Here is a 17,031-nt window from a genome sequence, read left to right as displayed (position 1 = left end):
ATGAAGCACTGTAGGATACAAGACGTTAGGAAATGCAACACTATTTTTACCTCAAGCCTAGGCAGCGCATGAGCAGCTCTGCGAGGCATGCTGTATCTAGAATATGGGCTTAAAGCACCGCAAATTGTTCCTCTTTATGTCCTTCGCAAATGCTAGCTTTTGATTGGTTAAATAGCTTGCTAGTCCGTTAATTTGGGCGTTTGTAACCTCCCATAGGGATTGCCCTTCCTTTTACAGTTATTTATGATACACTGTGAGCAAGTTTTCTTTTTTTGTGACTTGCCAGCGGCTTGAACAACGCGCTTCATGCTTATCTGGTCTTGTTTATTATTTTGTGGCTACTTTTGTGTTTGCATTCGCACTCTGTTGGCGGCGTGGCATCTTCACCCATCTCCGCAACCTGCCCCCACCACCCCTCCCCAGTCGCTGCTTGCCCGTTGAAGATACAGATTAAAACGGCACAGGGCTATAATAAAATATTCCATAGCACTGACACCAGTCTACATGTAAATGCCCTGGGGCAGTCGCAGCCAGGCCCTGGCTGGTGAAGACACTGGCCTCTCCAGATGTAAACATGGGGAGGGAGGACCCGGCGGCCTGCTGCTACCAGTAGAATTTTCCATAGCAGCAGCTTCCCACTTCCTCCTCCGTCCTTCTCAGCCCATCTTCTTCTCCCTGGTATCCAATGAGAGTGTAGGGTTGTACAGCTCTGAATTAGTCTGGTCTCCTCAAACATGCATCGTTCTTGCTTGAGTCCATGTTTCACATGTATTCTACGTAAAAGAGACAGAGTGCAGACATTTAAATTGAGTACATCTGGATCCAGTGCTGCAGCTGCTTCTCTGGCCTCATTGGTAATTTCACCATTGTATGTCCTCCAGTCTATGCTACTAGCTGCTTTGCTGGCTTGTTGGTAATTCCTCCATCCTAAATCCTCTAAGCAGTGCTGCAGCTACTTCTCTGGTCCCAGTGGTAATTCCTCATTCTTAATCACCTACACAGTGCTGCTAGCTGATTCTCTGTTCCCAGCGGTAATGCCTCATTTTAAGTCCTTTAGACAGTGCTGCTAGCTGTTTCTCTGGTCCCGTCCCATGTATTCGATGGTGCTTTACCTTGCCTTCTTTTCTCCGGTAACTCCTCCATTCTAAGTCCTGTAGGCAGTGCTGCAGCTGTGTCTCTGTTCTCAGAAGTAATTCCCCATTCGTAGTCCTCTAGGCAGGTACTTCTCTGGTCCCAGTGCTAATTCCTCATTCTAAATGCCCTAGACAGTGCTGCTGGCTGCTTCTATGGTCCCAGTGGTAATTCCTCATTTTAAGTCCTCTAGACAGTGCTGCAGCTGCTTCTCAGGTCCCGTCCCATGTATTTGATGGTGCTTTACCTGGTCTTCTTTTCTCCTCTGCAAGACCGCCATCTGCTTCTCCCAGGTACAGTTAATTTAACATTCAAAACCAGTCCTAGAATATTTTGGAGAAGTGCAATGTTCCCAACATAGTCAACGATGATTATTTACTACTCTAACTTCAGTCTTGGGATACCTTTGGGGAAAGTTACAAATTCACCCCCAAGATATAGTAAAATGAGGTTGAAATGTCATAATTTAGGGTAATAACAATGGCTGCCGCCCTGAGGGCACTGCTGAAAGCAAAGAACTAGGTAACCAGAAATAATATGGTTAAATTTTTATTGTAAATTAACTACAAGCTATTACGGCAAAGGTAATATTTTCGAACATTAACCCCTTGCATGCCCGCCCCTTTCCCCGCCCAGTGCCGCGCTTAACATTAGCGGGCGGAGTTCATGACGAGCTGGACTCGTCATGGGCACAGCGCCACCGCAGCCCATGACGAGTCCAGCTCGTCATGGGCACTGAAGGGGTTAAAGAAAATATAAAAAAATACATAACAAGTTTATTGCCCCAAACTATCACTAGTTATTACCAAAGGGAGAGAAATGAGAAAGTGCAAGCGTTACCAAAACACAGGAAAATCAGCGGAAACCATGGTGCGGTGAGAGGCCCAATACATAAATGTTTTGATAACTGCTCCAATAAACTTATCAACTTAGGATCTAGACCAATATGCGTTCTCTGTATGTCTGCAGGCAACATTTCAGAAGCAGTAACCACGCGGGGCTTATGTTCTTCTCAACTAAAATGGCAGTGTTTTGAGACAAATGGGCAATGGTTTGAGGAGAAACTTGAGACGTTATCTTGCTTTCGTACCAATAGTTGTGGAAATGTGCCATATGGTTTAAAGCGAATTTTTATTTTAACGAATTTCTGTTTGAAGGAGATTTATTTGTAGTTTAGCATTATCTGAAAGATGTAATTTCTCTCATGATCTGCCAAAGATACTGTTTTAATCAACATTTTCACATCAGGCGAGTGCATAAAACCAAAGGCATCCATGCATTTTAAAAAGGCTTACAACCAACCACCCAGACTTCAAAGAAAGCAAAGTACAGGGCAAATCAAATGTCAAGAAAATGCAGCACAGACGTATATAATGAAACTGGTGGAAAGCGGGAGACCGCAACACAGGATATGGCACCCAACACACAGGAAATGCAGACCCTGAAGGCCAAAAACACTGCACACTCAGGCATGGAATAGTGTGTTACTTTACTTGGTTGAATGTCATCCCCACCGTGATCACTGAACCGCCGTTGCTTCTGATTGGCCGATATACTCCGCTGGACCTTCATGTGAGCAGGGGACTGCACAGAAATGTTGTTCAGGTCGCTGCTGGGCCGAGACCTTTGACACAAATTGCTATTGGAGAGGGATTCGCTTCCTTCAAACTAAACACATTAAAACAAATGAAACCAAAACAAAATTAGGTTGATAACATGTAACACGAGATTTCCAGTAATTCTAAAATTGCTGTGCTGCCCGGCACCACCAACCACTGATACCTGGACAACGGTAACACACAAGCTAATGTTCTTCATCAATTGAAGAAACTCCACAAATCAACTGATATCCTCACTGCAGGAACACGCAAACTAATTCTCACCAATACTTTAACAGAATGATAGAGGGCCTGTATAACAAACACAAGAAATTTACATCAGCTACATGTATTGGATTAAAGAGACATTTTAAGTGCAAAATAGTTCAAATTTCTCTGCATAGCAAAAATATAAAACGAGCTGCCACACACAACAGATCTCACTGGGACACGGGTGCATGGCAGGAATATGCCACAGCTGATAAAGCGACGTTACAGAACTACACGCAAAAGGACACCGTACGATCACTAGCTGAGGGAAGGCAAGATAAGTCACCAAGTATTTTGTTCCCAGAACTCTTCCTTACTTCTGTAACACTATTTTAAGCTTTGGCAAAGAAAGGCGCCTAAAACTCACTTGTGGAAAAGTAACCAACTGTTGGTCTATGTATGCCTAGCACATGCGCAACAGATTTTATTATCAGGTAACATTAATCACTAACAAGCATTGGCATAACCAATAGGTCTCGCCTTTGGGACCACACGTGTTTAGCTATGTAGCACAAAAGAATTATCAATGTACATTTTAATTCAATGGGGAGGCAGAATACAAGACATTTTAAAAATCAGTAAAAATGTTTGAACAAATAAAGATTAGTGGCGTTTGCTACCCCTTGCATGAGATGGGTTAACAAATAAATGCAAGGGTGTGACTTGTGGGACTGATGCTTGTGATATGGAATGTTTTATTGTCTCTTGAACTGGAAACGTATTTGGGAGATTTGGTGCACTCAATGAATAAGCAAAGTGATTATGGTAAACATTTACTTCTGGAAATGTATATGTGAGGCAATAATATACCACTGAGGGACCCCGCAAAACATGCAGTCAGGTCCTAAACGGGGAACGTAGACAGCTGGAGGGTTTCTTCTCTAGAAATCTGTATTAAGAAGGTCGTAAATTCAAACCTAGTATACAGGCTTTTGGGATCATTTCCTCCTTTTTCGCAGTCTTAAATCGGCATTTTCAACCTGAATTGGCGCGTTTTCCACGAGCACCAGTTGCGCTACACAAGGTGCTGTACTGGGGGGTTAAGTGACTTGACGTAGGGAATACGAACATCTTTTTTTCAGGACAAACAAGTAGTTCATTTAGTAGAGCGAACTGTATAAATGTTCAATGTCATAACCGATTTTACCGTGGGCTAGACCTCGAAGTCGGATTACGTTTCCTTTATATGTGTCTAAATTTTCACTGCTCCCCTGAAGGTTTCTACTGGAAGCACTAAACCCTCTGGCTGCCCTCGAGGCGTCTGCTACCTTTACTCGTATTTCTAAGTGCAGTACTGAAGTAAACGTGCTGTGTGTTATCCAAGTGAACTCAGGAGATGGTGTGAACAGTTTGGGTCGTCTGCGGTTCCTGCACAGACCCACGATTACACATATCCAGTCCACTACAGCGTGTCTTAGCTCGTCAGTATAACATGGACACGTGTGGGGCCGCCCCTCTCTTCCTCGCAGCACGGTAAGTGGATTTTTTATGTTTGTTAAGGTGCGCAGGTGTCCCAAGCCCTGGAGGCAGGCCCTCTACTCCAGCCCTGTTAGTTACCGTTCGTGCTGGCTGTACCGGCACCTCTCCCAGCCTTGACATAAGGCATAAATACAAAGATAAGGTTAGACAATGACCATCAGAATTCAAAACTTCAGGCCTCTAACAAGGCTGGAGGAAATCCTCAACAAGGCAGAGCTCTGAGCTAACTCCACCATTTTTGAAGATTTCCAGTCTTATACAGGATTAAGAATGTCCAGGATTAGACTGTGGTTTGGGAACAGCACAGGGGCACTGAAAGCCCATCATGTGTTCTAAAGAAGAACTGGATTTGAGCATTCTATCCCACTACAGCCCGCAGAGACATCCGTAAGATAGAGTCCTATCTTTTCTAACCAGAGGAGAGCTGGGGAGCCCAAAGATATAATCGGAAGGCATGTGGATTATCTGAATTTGAATCTGGCATGTGTAGTGTTATGCCCCACAGTGAGATGTTGGTGGTTGAGGCAAAGTCGCAAAACACGGGTGAGAAGACAGAAGAGGCACTCAAGGTGAATCCTTGGAATCCATGTTTCAGGATGAAATCTGAACAATGCCGACCAGCAGGAGCAGTGGTTAATTTGTTAAAAAAAAAGAAAAAGCGGGGGTGGGAGCTCTCGTCAGGAGGCAGCTTGCACCAGTCTCTTGTTAGCGCCACCTAAAACAGAGCTAACTACTAACCATAAAAATGGGGAGCGGATGTGACGTAATGGCCTGAGCTGCTGCCTTCGGAGCTGAGGAACCATATTCGAATGTCGTCGCCAGCTCGACATGCTGTGATTCTGGACAAATCATTTAATCTGCCCTTGCCTACCATAAATGTATGTGTCCTTTGCTGGTGCTCATGAAAAGCCCCAGTGTAGTGATTAAGTGACGGTGCTGGGCACCGGAAACCACCGGCTCAAATTAAGCACTGAGCAGGAGCCACAAGATGAAGAGTAAGTGACTTTACAGTGGGTATGAAATGATCACAGCTATCTTCGAACAGGGCCTGGTGCCCCCAGGAATCCCAAAAAACAACAGTGGAATGGATTTGGGCTTCCTTGGAGGCACAAAGCAGAATTGCTGGGTTTCAGACTTTGGACATAACCAACAGATGGGCGGAGATTTTCACAAAGTTTGGGAAACTGTCCATAAAATGTTGGTGGTTGGAGTGGGGAAGAAGTCAGGGCAAGGTGAAATCACGACACAGAGGCAAAATGGAGCACCCAAACAATGAATAAAAACAGAAACCTACTCCCACACTAGTCTTAATGCATGTTACCAATTCACAAATCAGACAGTGTCACAGCGAGAGAAATGCACGGCCCAACCTGGTGACTGGTTTAATAAAGATTAATTAGAAGCTTAAGAACCTGCAGACGGAAGGTATCCATTAGAAACAGCAGATTATATTCACAGAGAAAGAAGCCACAAAAATGAAAAAACAAACTTACTTCGGGTGGCTTTTTGCCTAGAAGCAGGTATGTTGCCATGACTTCATCATATTTTTGGTTTAATACAGAGTCATTTATTTCTTCTCTCGAAAAACCCATGGTGATCATCAACTCTATTAAAATGAAGAAGATGAAGCAGTAAATATAATATGTCCAAAACTCTCTAGTAGTCATTCAAAGCGCTATGGTGCGAGGATCAAGACTACAGATCATGTGGGAAAACACAGGTAGTGGCATCTATGAGCTACAATTCATCCTTCCCACTTGCACTCCTTTTGCTACTCTGGCTGTGAACATTGAAAAGGCACTTGGCTTGCATAAATTTACATCATCATGAAACCGTAAAGTAAGGTTTCAGCCCACTATTGGCTACCTTTACCAAACCTGAGAGTAAATGAAATGAACAGTTAAAGATAGCATGCTCTCCCTTTCTGTGCTTCTGAGTAAGGCAGATGACAGGGCTGTCCCCTATGCCATCTCCTCATAGCACTAGAGACCGTGTGCATTCACCGTAAATGTATTTATTTATTTAAGGTTTTTATATATCTCAACTCCACCCGATCATGTGTTAGTTGTACACTGCAACATCGCGATTCCTGCTTAAGCCGCTGTACACATGAATAATTATGATAAATATCTTGGCCTATTTAAGCTACTGTACCATTCAAAATTTGCAGTTAAGATCATTCACATCTCTTCGGCATGGACATTGGAGGTAGGGCTGGGGGAAGAGATGGGACGGGTATTATTAAATCATGAACACATTCGAGTGGAGATGCCGTTCCTTTAGATGTTGTTTAAAGCGAAAAGATTTTTTTCCTGACACTTCCCAGCTCTTTTTCACATCTGATATTGTCCGGTAAAGACTTCCAGAGAGTGGGGCCACACCAGTGAGGGGCTTTCATAAGGCTTGGTGGAAAATACTTCTAAGTCAGGCAGTTTGTGCCTCAGCAATCTTTCTCTCCCAGATACGCGTAGCAGGGAGTGAAGGTAGGATGGTTGGCCAAATATTAAAGCTTTGAGAGATAGGCATGGGGGTTTAAATGTAATTTTTGCCTCAACTGGGATCCAGTGGAAGGCTTCAAGGATAGTGAAACGTGATCACATTTCTTGGCATTCATGGTTATTTATACAAGCAACAGCGTGGACGATGATGGCTTTTGTGGGTGCTCATGAGGTCTTCATCATCCCAGTCAGCAGGGCGCTCCCGTAGCCGATTTTTGAGACCACAACGACCTATATAAGAGCCCACAAATCAGGGTTAGTGAGAATGGGTTTAGGAAGTCAAGTGCTGTTTACGCGTATTTGGTGGTATGCTCCACTGTGAGTTCATGAGGAGGTTTGTGTTGAGCCAAGGGACTGAGTATTTTACTTCTCGTTTCTGGTTGTGTGGGAATCCTGCCTCACTGAAGACAATTAGCTAGTTTATGTCGACTTTCGGTGGAAAGTCTTTGCTGAGCAAAATAAATGATATCTTCTCTGGGTTTGGTTTCAGGAAATTTACCAACAGCCATTTTGTACATTTAACAGAGTTTTTGAAGGTGATGACGTTTTCATAGTCTGTAATCTTCATGTATAATTGTGCGTCATTTGTGTCCTGTGGATTAACACCTCAGAGTATTTATAAGTGTTGCATTCAGAGGATCCTCATATACGTTAAGTAGTGTGGGAGTCAGAATTCAGCCTAGTGGAACTTCGAAAGGGACAGGGAGCATCTCCGAATAAAAGTCACTAATCTTCATAGCTTTTCTATTTTCTTGGTACGAAACAACCATTTTATCAGGGTTCTTGAGAAACCCATGCTTGCTTCCAGTTCCTCAATGAGGCTCTAATGATTAATGTTGCCAAGTGTTGCTAGGTTTAGTAACATTAGTAGACCTACTGCTCCATCATCGAACCTACAGCAGATATCACTAACAGTTTTGACTGAAGCTAACGGAATATGGATTGATGGTTTTCTAATTGATTTTCTTGTTGGATGTATACACATAGTTGGTTTGCTATGCATTTTCTATTACTTTGCTCATCCAGGGTAGATGTGTTACTGATCGGTAGAATGGTGAGCGAAGCAGGGCCACAGCCATTTAAAAAATTAAAAAATAAGAAATGAGACGTGGCCCAGTTTCAAGGCATCAGGGAAATGTTATCCTTCTGTGAGAAGCGGCCAACTGAACACCAGATTTTGTCAAATACTTCAGGCATTGTTTTAATAAGCATTGCTGGTGTACGGTGTTCCGCTCAGAATGAAGGCCTCAGTGACTTGATTTCATTTTCTAGTGGAGTCTTTGTTATTCGAGTGAATTGAGACTCCGTGTTCTTTGCTATACCAAGGTGTGTTATTTCCATTGTCCTTGCTGAAGCAGGACAGAACTGACTATTCATGCTGTCATTATTATTACCTCAGAAGGTGTTGTATCTCCAGTGAAGATGTTGCTTAGTGAAGGTAATTATTGGGGGTGCAATACATACATTTCTTCTGCAATTCATTTTTGTGAGGTTTCGGTGGTCTATAGAACTTTGAAAGAGTAAAACATAGGTGTAATGAGTTACGATTAGTGAGGACAAGCTGTGCGAGTTCAATCTTCTCTAAAGATGCTACATCATGCAGGGAAGTGGGAGTCCTGTGAGGATGATTTAGCCAGGATTTCGTGATAAATGCTAGATCGATGTTGTTTTGCCATCTTTTGTAGACCATGTTATTTGTTTGATAAATAAAACTTAAATCTACTCTTCCATCATTACATTTTTAGCGTTTGAACTTTATTCAAGTAGCAGGGGTTGAAGTAACGTTGTCTAAATAACTTACAGTTACAATCTAACACTACATTTTGGCTAAAGCCCAAGCTGAATTATAACTGGTCAAACTGAAGAGCATTCGATATATACCTCACAGATACTTAAGGCACATTATATACACAGAACATTCCAGGACTGTTACCTGAAATATTTTGAGACATTATGAGATGGCCCAAGTTGGAAATATTCTGAAAAGGTGCATGGTGAAGGCACTCTTCAACAATTATAAAACGTATTTAACAAAAGATCATCAAGCTTAATTGGAAAACGTGTGTATCCAAAAAGGTAACGTTTCAAACTAGGAAGACGTCTGGCAACACTCGATATGCACAAACATTTAAATGGAGCATGCATCCCAACAATTGGAGAAAGATTGTATTAGAAGCTATGAAACAACAGATATAATTTCAACAAGCTACTCTCTCCATTGCAATTCGGAATTGCACGTGGCATTTTCGAACATCCCACCATTCGATGAACTTTGTGACACTTGCATCTCACCACTCCGCTCGGCTTAAGTGACTGCCGCTAAGAATGCCAATATCCAAGTTAATTATTTTAGCGGCCATTAATGCAAGGACTTGAAAAGGAAAGCTGGCAGAAATTTCAAGAACAAATTACGATAATATCGGGGAACCAGAATCTGTGTTGGGATTTGGCAATTACTGGAATCTTCGACAAGGAACACTGGTCCAGTAAGAACATACACTGTAATTAGCAGTAGCAATACTTAGCCCTTCTCATATTAAGTAGACTGCAAATTGAAAGAAATGCAAAACTCCAGCTTGCAAGGTATCAACTTTTTTCTCCTTATAATAGGTTGAGAAAACCATCCTACGACTGGCATAGATTGCCCTAGTAATAAAGCATCTGGCATAAAGAATGTAATCCATAACATGTGGTGGCACATCCTAGGAGGATGAAGTTAACCCTTCAAGTTCCAAGCTAGAAATCTGAACTTCGAGATAGACTGAAGTAACAGAAGTATGTTGTCTTGACAAAGTACATACTATAGAAGATGAAGGGGCTGGAGCTGCTTGTAGATTAGATGTAGAAAGCAGGAAGTCCACAGCCATCTTGCCCAGTCTAGGACAAGACCGGTGTCTGAAATGCCCACTCCAGAGACATCGCTTCTCCAAATGACCAGGGAAACTAGCATTTTATCGAACAGTATTTGTGACAGTTCCGATTTTTTTCAAGGAGGTCTATACATCCACCTTTGAAACAGTCATGCTAATATCTGGAGGTGCAGTTCCTATTCGTCCTCACTGGATGTGCCATCCCTGCTGTGCACAGCCTTCGGAGGTCGGCTGCACGTAGAGGATATTATATGATATATATCAAAGATGACTGAAACGCGTCAGGAATGCCTACTGAATTGAATAAATTATTTTATCTCTCACTGTTGGGAATGCGGCTCGTTTCCTTTTCCTGGAAAAGGGTTTGATGATATTTATGCGGCGTGGTTCAGCCGCGAGGATAGCACCGCCAGCTGGAGCGCCATTGCTGCCCGCAAAAGAACCAATTTTGGAGACTGGTGAAAACGAAAAGGGTTCAGCAGGTGACACCGAAGACTGGCTTCGGTATGGTTTCCAGCAGCCTTTTAAGAAGAGGAATGCAACGGAGACAACAGTGAGCGCTAAAGGATTTTATTTAAATAATTGAACTGAGCAAATATTGTGGCATCACCCACTGGAGGGATTTATTGTCGTGGAACAGCAAACCACAAGTCCCAGCATACATTGCAGACCCACCAGAGGACGCCCACCAGGGGGCGGTAACTATAAAAAGGACCTAAAGGTGTTTGGGGATGCTGTCTCATGCGATGCCAAGGCTTACCCTTTGAAAAAAGTCAAAGATGACTGAAACGCATCAGGAATGCCTACTGAATTGAATAAATGATTTTATCCCTCACTGTTGGGAGTGCGGCTCGTTTCCTTTTCCTGGAAAAGGGTTTGATGAGATATATATATATTTTTTTTTTTTATATCAATATAGATAGATTAATTAGATTAGATTAGATAGCTCTAATGAAAAACCTGAAGGTTAAACCTTAGTTATAATTAGAAAAACCTTATTCATTCTTTCATAACAAACCAAACTTAAAATACTTAAACATTACAAATTCTAAAGTTACATTTATATTTTAAATGTATTATTTATGTCACACCTTCAAATTATTATAACTCACCACCTCCAAACGCAGTGTAGTGAACTTGGTAGCCACACTACATTAACTATAACTCGTGCCTTCTATATTCACTATTTATACCCTTTCATATTACATCACTTATACAATGTGAAATCATAGCATTAACAGCACATATGAAATCGCAAATCACATCATTTTTTAGAACATAATGTATGTTAGAGTGGCGAGTTATAGGTAATGTAGTGTGGCTACAGAGTTCAATACACTATGTATGAAGGTTTGTGAGTAATACAAATTTGAATGTGTTGCACAAATTATAAATTTATGGCACAAGTATAATTTTAGAATTTGTAATGTTTATGTTGTTTTAGTTTGGCTTGTACAGAATGAATAAATAAAGTTATAGTAATTTAAAGTTGGAGCGTACATAATAAATTTAAGGTATAACTATTGAATTTCTAATGTTCGCGTGATTTAAGTTTGGTTCCTATAGAAATAATAAAGTTTTCCTAACTATAACTACGTTTTTACCCTTAGTTTATTAATTTAATGTTTTGTTTTTACAAAAAAAATGTTTCAAATCGTAGATGCTAGTGTCACCAAGTGGAGTGTTGTTAAGTGCAGTGCCATTGAGTAGAGGAAAGTGTTGTACAGTGTAGTGTCAGAGTGGAGTGGCTTAGCATACAGTGAAGTGTCAGAGTGGTGTGGTGTGTTGTCTTGTACAGTAGAGTGGCATGGAATGCAGCAGAGTGGAGAGGCGTAGTGCAGAGTCAAGTAAACTCATAAATTGCAGTGGTGTCTTGTACAGTGCAGTATGATGGAGTGGACTGTCGTAGTGTTGGAAAGTGTCAGAGTGAAGCAGTGTTGTGTAGTGTAGTGGTATAGGGTGGAGAACAGGGTAGTCTAGTGGTTAGAGTATTGTAGAGTGGAGTGTGGTAGAGTGGAGCAGCATAGAGTGGCATAACGTTTTGTGCAGTGGAATAGAGTGAAGTCCAGTGGAGTGGCATGGAGCAGAGTGGACTGGCATGCATACACTGGAATAAAGTGTTGTAGAGAGTGGTGTATCGTACACGGGAGTTGACCGGCGTGGACTATAGTGTCACAGAGTGGAGTAGAGTGCCACAAAGTGGATTACAGTGTTGTATAGTAGAGTGGAGTAGAGGAGACTTCACATTCTTCACACACACTTTTAAAGCTCTACCCTACTTGTAGACATGACACACATAACCAGAACTGGCGGTCGGGGCTTCTCCTACACTGCCCCTTAAGTTTGGAATGACCTGCTGATGTACATCAGAGCCACTTCTTCAATAATAGATCCACTCTCCAGCTATAGTCCATCTAGTCCTGGAGCAGCGCATCAGCAACAGGATACCTTCCAGAGTGATAACGTGCTTTACAAATACACAATACATAACATAACATTGAGAAACAAGCACTTTTCAATTGATATATGCAAAACTGTACTTCAATTGTTTATGACTATTATGAACATGTTTTTAAAAAAGGGTTTAAAAAAGATATAGAAAAATATAAATAAAGTTCTACACCACTCCGCTATTACACTCTAAGCTATTCCATTCTATGACACTCCAGTGTACGCCCCTCCACTTTATGCCCCTCCACTCTACACTAGTCCACTCTATGCCACTCCAGGCTATGCTATTTCACTGTATGTTATTCTACTCTACTCAACGCCACTCCAATTTTCAAAACTCCACAGTGCACCACTTTACTCTACGATGTTCCACTGTACGCTATTACACTGTACACTACTCCACTTTATACAACATACACCTCCACTCTATGCTACTCTAGTATATGCCACTTCAATGTATGCCCTGTCACTCTTTTTCACTGTACAACGCTTCACTGTATGTCATTTGAGTGTATGACACTTCACTCTACGTCACCCCACTGTGTGCCACTACACTCAACGTTATTCTACTCTACACTACTCCATTGTATCTAAGGCACTCTACTCTATGCTTTTCCACTGGATGTCACTCCACTCTACACGAATACACTGTACCCCACTCTACGCCAGTCCGCTCTGCTATTCCACTGTACGCCACTGAATTCAACCCCACAACACAATGCTACTCCACTCTACACCACACCGTTTGATTTTCCATTCCACGCCACTTCAGTCTATGCCACTCCTAAGTACTCAACTGCGCTCTACGTCCCTGTAGTCTATGCTATTCCACTGTATGTCACTCCGCTCTACTCCATTCCACTCCATTCTATGCTATTCCGCCGTGCACCACTACTGTACGCCACTCCACTCTACGCTATTCCACTGTACAACAATCCACTTTACCATACTTCACTCTACCACACTTCACTGTATTCCACTCCACTGTACGCCACAACAGTCCTTACTGCACTCTCGGCCACTTCTCCACGCCCTTGTATGCCACACTACTGTACGCCTCTCCTCTCTCTGCTAATCCACTTTGTCACTCCACTCTACCTCACTCCACTATCCGCCACTCCATGCCACTCCCCTGTACATCATTCCACTGTACGCCAATCCACTGTTCGCTACTCCATGCCACTCCACCCCACGGTGCTCCACTGTTCGCCATTTCAATCTGCGTCACTTCAGTCTACGCCACTCAACTCAACGCTACTCCACTCTATGCCATTTTACTGTTAGTCACTCTATTGAACACTATTCTATGATACGCCACTCCCCTGTATGTCACTCCACATTTCGCTATTCCACTGTATGCCACTCCAATCTATCCCACATCACTCTACACCACTTCACTGTTCGCCCCTCCACTCTATGCCGCTCTAGTCAATACCACTCAACATCACTCTATGCCGCTCTAGTCAATACCACTCAACATCACTCTACTCTGTTCCACTGTACGTAACTGCACTCTATGCCCCTTTACTCAACTCTACCAAACTCCACTCAAGCCAGCTCCATGCCACTCCACTTTACTCCGCTTAACCATATTGTATTCCACTCAATTACAGTTTATGCCCCTCCACCACACTATACTCCATTCTATAGCACTCCACTGTGGAACAATGTACTCCTGTCAGTGTGAGTCTACAGCACTCTACTATATGCCTCTGTACCACACTCTGATCCAGTCTTCCACACTCTACGCAACTCCGTGTACGTTGCTCTATCCCACTTTACTACACTCTACTCTGAGTCGGTACTCCACTTTACTCCACTAATGCACTACATACCACTCCACTGTATGCTACTGTATGTCACTCAACTCTATGACAGTCTATGCCACCCCATTGTACCCTACTGTACTCATTTGATTCTATGAAGCCACCTTCGGTGCAGTGTGATGTACAAGCGTCGTGGTAGGCTGAGCAGGATTCTGGCTGCCGGGTTCTGAATATCTTGAAGTTGTCTGGTGAGTTGCTTGTTGATCCTGGCATAAAAGGTGCTCCCGTTGTCAAGCCTGCTTGTTACAAGGGAATGTAAGACTGTTTTGGTTTGGAGTAATTTGAATATTTTTCTCAGCATGTCCATGGTGTGGAGGCAGAAAGCTGTGACAACGTTAACTTGAGCGGTTACGTTGAGTTGGCTGTCGATAATCCAAAAGGTTCTTGGCATGGGTGGTGGATCCAAATTCAGCTGGAAACCAGAAGGAGTCCCACGGTGATGGTTTCTTCCTGAAGATCACTTCTGACACTGTTAAGTTTGAGACAGCTGGCCTTCATCCAGTCAGAGACTTAAGTCATGCAGACAGTGAACTTGGTCTGGGTGTTGGAAGTCATGTCTAAGAAAGGGAGAGTATCAGCTGGGAGTTATTGGCTTAGAACAAGACATCGATGTTGTGGGTGCGGATGATGCTTGCTAGTGGGATCATGCAAGTGTTGAAGAGGGTCAGACTCAGTGAAAACCCTTGTGGCGCGCCACGGCTGATGTTGCGGGTATCCAAAGAGTTGGGGACAGGCTGTGTCCTTCCAGTAAGGAAAGAACATATACAACAGAGGGCAGTTCTTTGGCTTTCAATCTCCCACAGGCATCAGATGAAGATGGGGTGGGACACTGTGTCAAATGCCACAGAGGTCCATGAGGATGATGGCAGCTATGTCTTCTTTGTCCAGGATCAAACAAATGTCTGTAGCAGCGATGAGGTCTGTTTCTGTGCTGTGGTTGGGTCTGAAGTTGGACTGTGTGATTTCGAGGAGTTGGTAGTTGTTGAGATGGTCGGTGAGGCGTATGTTGATAAATTTCTCCAGGACTGTAAATTGCGAATGTCGATGGGTCCATACAAGGCTTTTGTGAAGGGAGGAGTCTTTGGCTTGTTTCCATGTGTCCAGGAAGGTGGCCAGAGAGATGAAGGCATTTAGTAATGAAGGCGTGGTGGGGGCAAGGGTCGGATGGGCCACGGAGTGAATCGGCTGCATGGTGGAGGTGGTTTTGTTCATGCAGATGGTGGGCCATTTGGTCATAGTATGAGGTCACAAATCAAGTGAGTCAGCAAAATGTGTTGTCATATAACCTGACCAAATACCCAAAATCAAAAAGACGTAATGAACTGCTCATAAAATGTTTTGCACTGGATAAATAGCAGCAGCTGGAACTCTATTTGGGGAAGTGCAATTCATTATCACAAACACAAAGGTCAAAATACTATCTCAATTGTAAGATGTACAGGCTAAAGATACTTAGAATATCTAATCACAATTAACAAGAGCCATAAGGAAGACTCTACTAAATTAGAAAACATGGTATGGATTGCTAAACACTTTTTGCAGAGAGAAAGCGTCTGCAATATGCCTTAATAATTTTAAGAGCAATGTGTGAATGATGGATGCTCCAGCAAGGGATATGTGAATCTGTCACAAAATCCAGTGAGGCTGACCTGCCATGTTTTGACTTTATGATCAATTTATAGATGACCTTCAGACCCAAAAACATTTAGGATCAAACGGAAAAACAAAAATAAGGCTATTTTTTCTTTTCATTTTCAGATTCATCTGAAAAGAGATGGTCATAAACACCGCCTTTATTGAGTCTATGAAACTGGGCAGATTTGGATCTATGAGCGAATATGTTGTCTCACTAACCAGAATTGATGCATGCATGAATAGGTGACAACTCCCCTGAAAGTGTGCAACTTCTTAAGAACAGATACCAATTATTATCCAATGTAAATTTTTACAACCTACTTATGAAGCATAAGACATTTCAACATCAAGGCTGTGCATTTATATATTTCACAGTAACCACTGAAATACTGCACCTATTCGTTTCATGTCTTTGAAATCTGTTTCTGGCTCGGTGTATGGCTTCAGTTCTTCATCTTCATAGCCGACATTCATCCACCGATCCTTCATAATTTGCTGGGAAGTAAATAGTTATCATTAGAATTATAGCCAGAAGCTGAAACCGGCCACCAACCCAAAAAAAAACACCTTAAAAAAAGACCACTAAAAGAACAGCATGTTTTCCTGAAATTTAAAAAGAAACGATTGACCATTTTGAATAGCTACATCAAAATTCTCAACCACCCTCCATCAAATCCATGAAAGGGATCAACATTTTGAAACTGTGGAATTGCTTTAAAAATCCCAAGCTGCTGGCATCCGGGGGGTGGGAGGGGAGGAGGGAGGAAAGTGGTTCCTTTTTAGGTCTCGCCTGAGCCAGCGCATGCTTTGTCTGGCGAGACATTTAGGAGTGGAGTTTTAAAAGTCAGACCACAGCTTTGTGTGGCATACAGTGTGCGGTTACGCACACAGGCATGAGCAGAGGCGCCATCTGGCTTTCCTTTCGCTCGGCCAAGCGCACACACCTCGCTTCAATGCCCCTCTCCCACCACAGAGCATGTCTTGCAGCTTGTTATCCTAAGCCTCCCATCTCTTAATTTTCTCCCCGCCCTACCACTTCTCCTCTACCCACTACCGTTCATCTCCTTTGTTCCTGATGCGCGCGGCGCACCCAGCGCTCATGGCCTGTATCCGTCATGTCTCCCTGATGCACACTGTTTATTTCTGCAAGCAGTAAACTCGTGACATACACTGACCCTGGCCGGAGCGGGAGCCAAGCTCAGTCATACTCCACAATGCACTCACCCGTTGTGCAATCTGCCCATGTAGAAATTCACACGTAGTGACACACTTT

The 17,031-nt window shown here is 42.9% G+C and overlaps 1 protein-coding gene across 4 annotated transcripts in view; it reads right to left on the bottom strand.

Moving 5' to 3' along the window:
• The window catches only part of MARK1 (microtubule affinity regulating kinase 1), a 491,137-nt gene that overhangs the window by 70,591 nt on the left and 403,515 nt on the right, over positions 1–17,031 (bottom strand). For 2 of the 4 annotated variants that reach the window (XM_085612955.1, XM_085612957.1), the window contains exons 10-12: positions 16,154–16,253; positions 5,972–6,084; positions 2,646–2,799 (exon numbers count right to left, since the gene is read on the bottom strand). In XM_085612955.1, the coding sequence (XP_085469081.1) occupies positions 2,646–2,799; positions 5,972–6,084; positions 16,154–16,253 (367 nt within the window). Of the gene's footprint in view, positions 1–2,624; positions 2,800–5,971; positions 6,085–16,153; positions 16,254–17,031 lie in introns of all 4 variants that reach the window. The other 2 variants (XM_085612954.1, XM_085612956.1) reach the window with 1 other exon arrangement.

The sequence above is a fragment of the Triturus cristatus genome, chromosome 6 (genome assembly GCF_964204655.1).
Source record: "Triturus cristatus chromosome 6, aTriCri1.1, whole genome shotgun sequence".
Classification (NCBI taxonomy): Eukaryota; Metazoa; Chordata; class Amphibia; order Caudata; family Salamandridae; genus Triturus; species Triturus cristatus.
The sequence above is the reverse complement of the archived record's forward strand: the minus strand, read 5'-3'. Positions and strand labels throughout refer to the sequence as shown.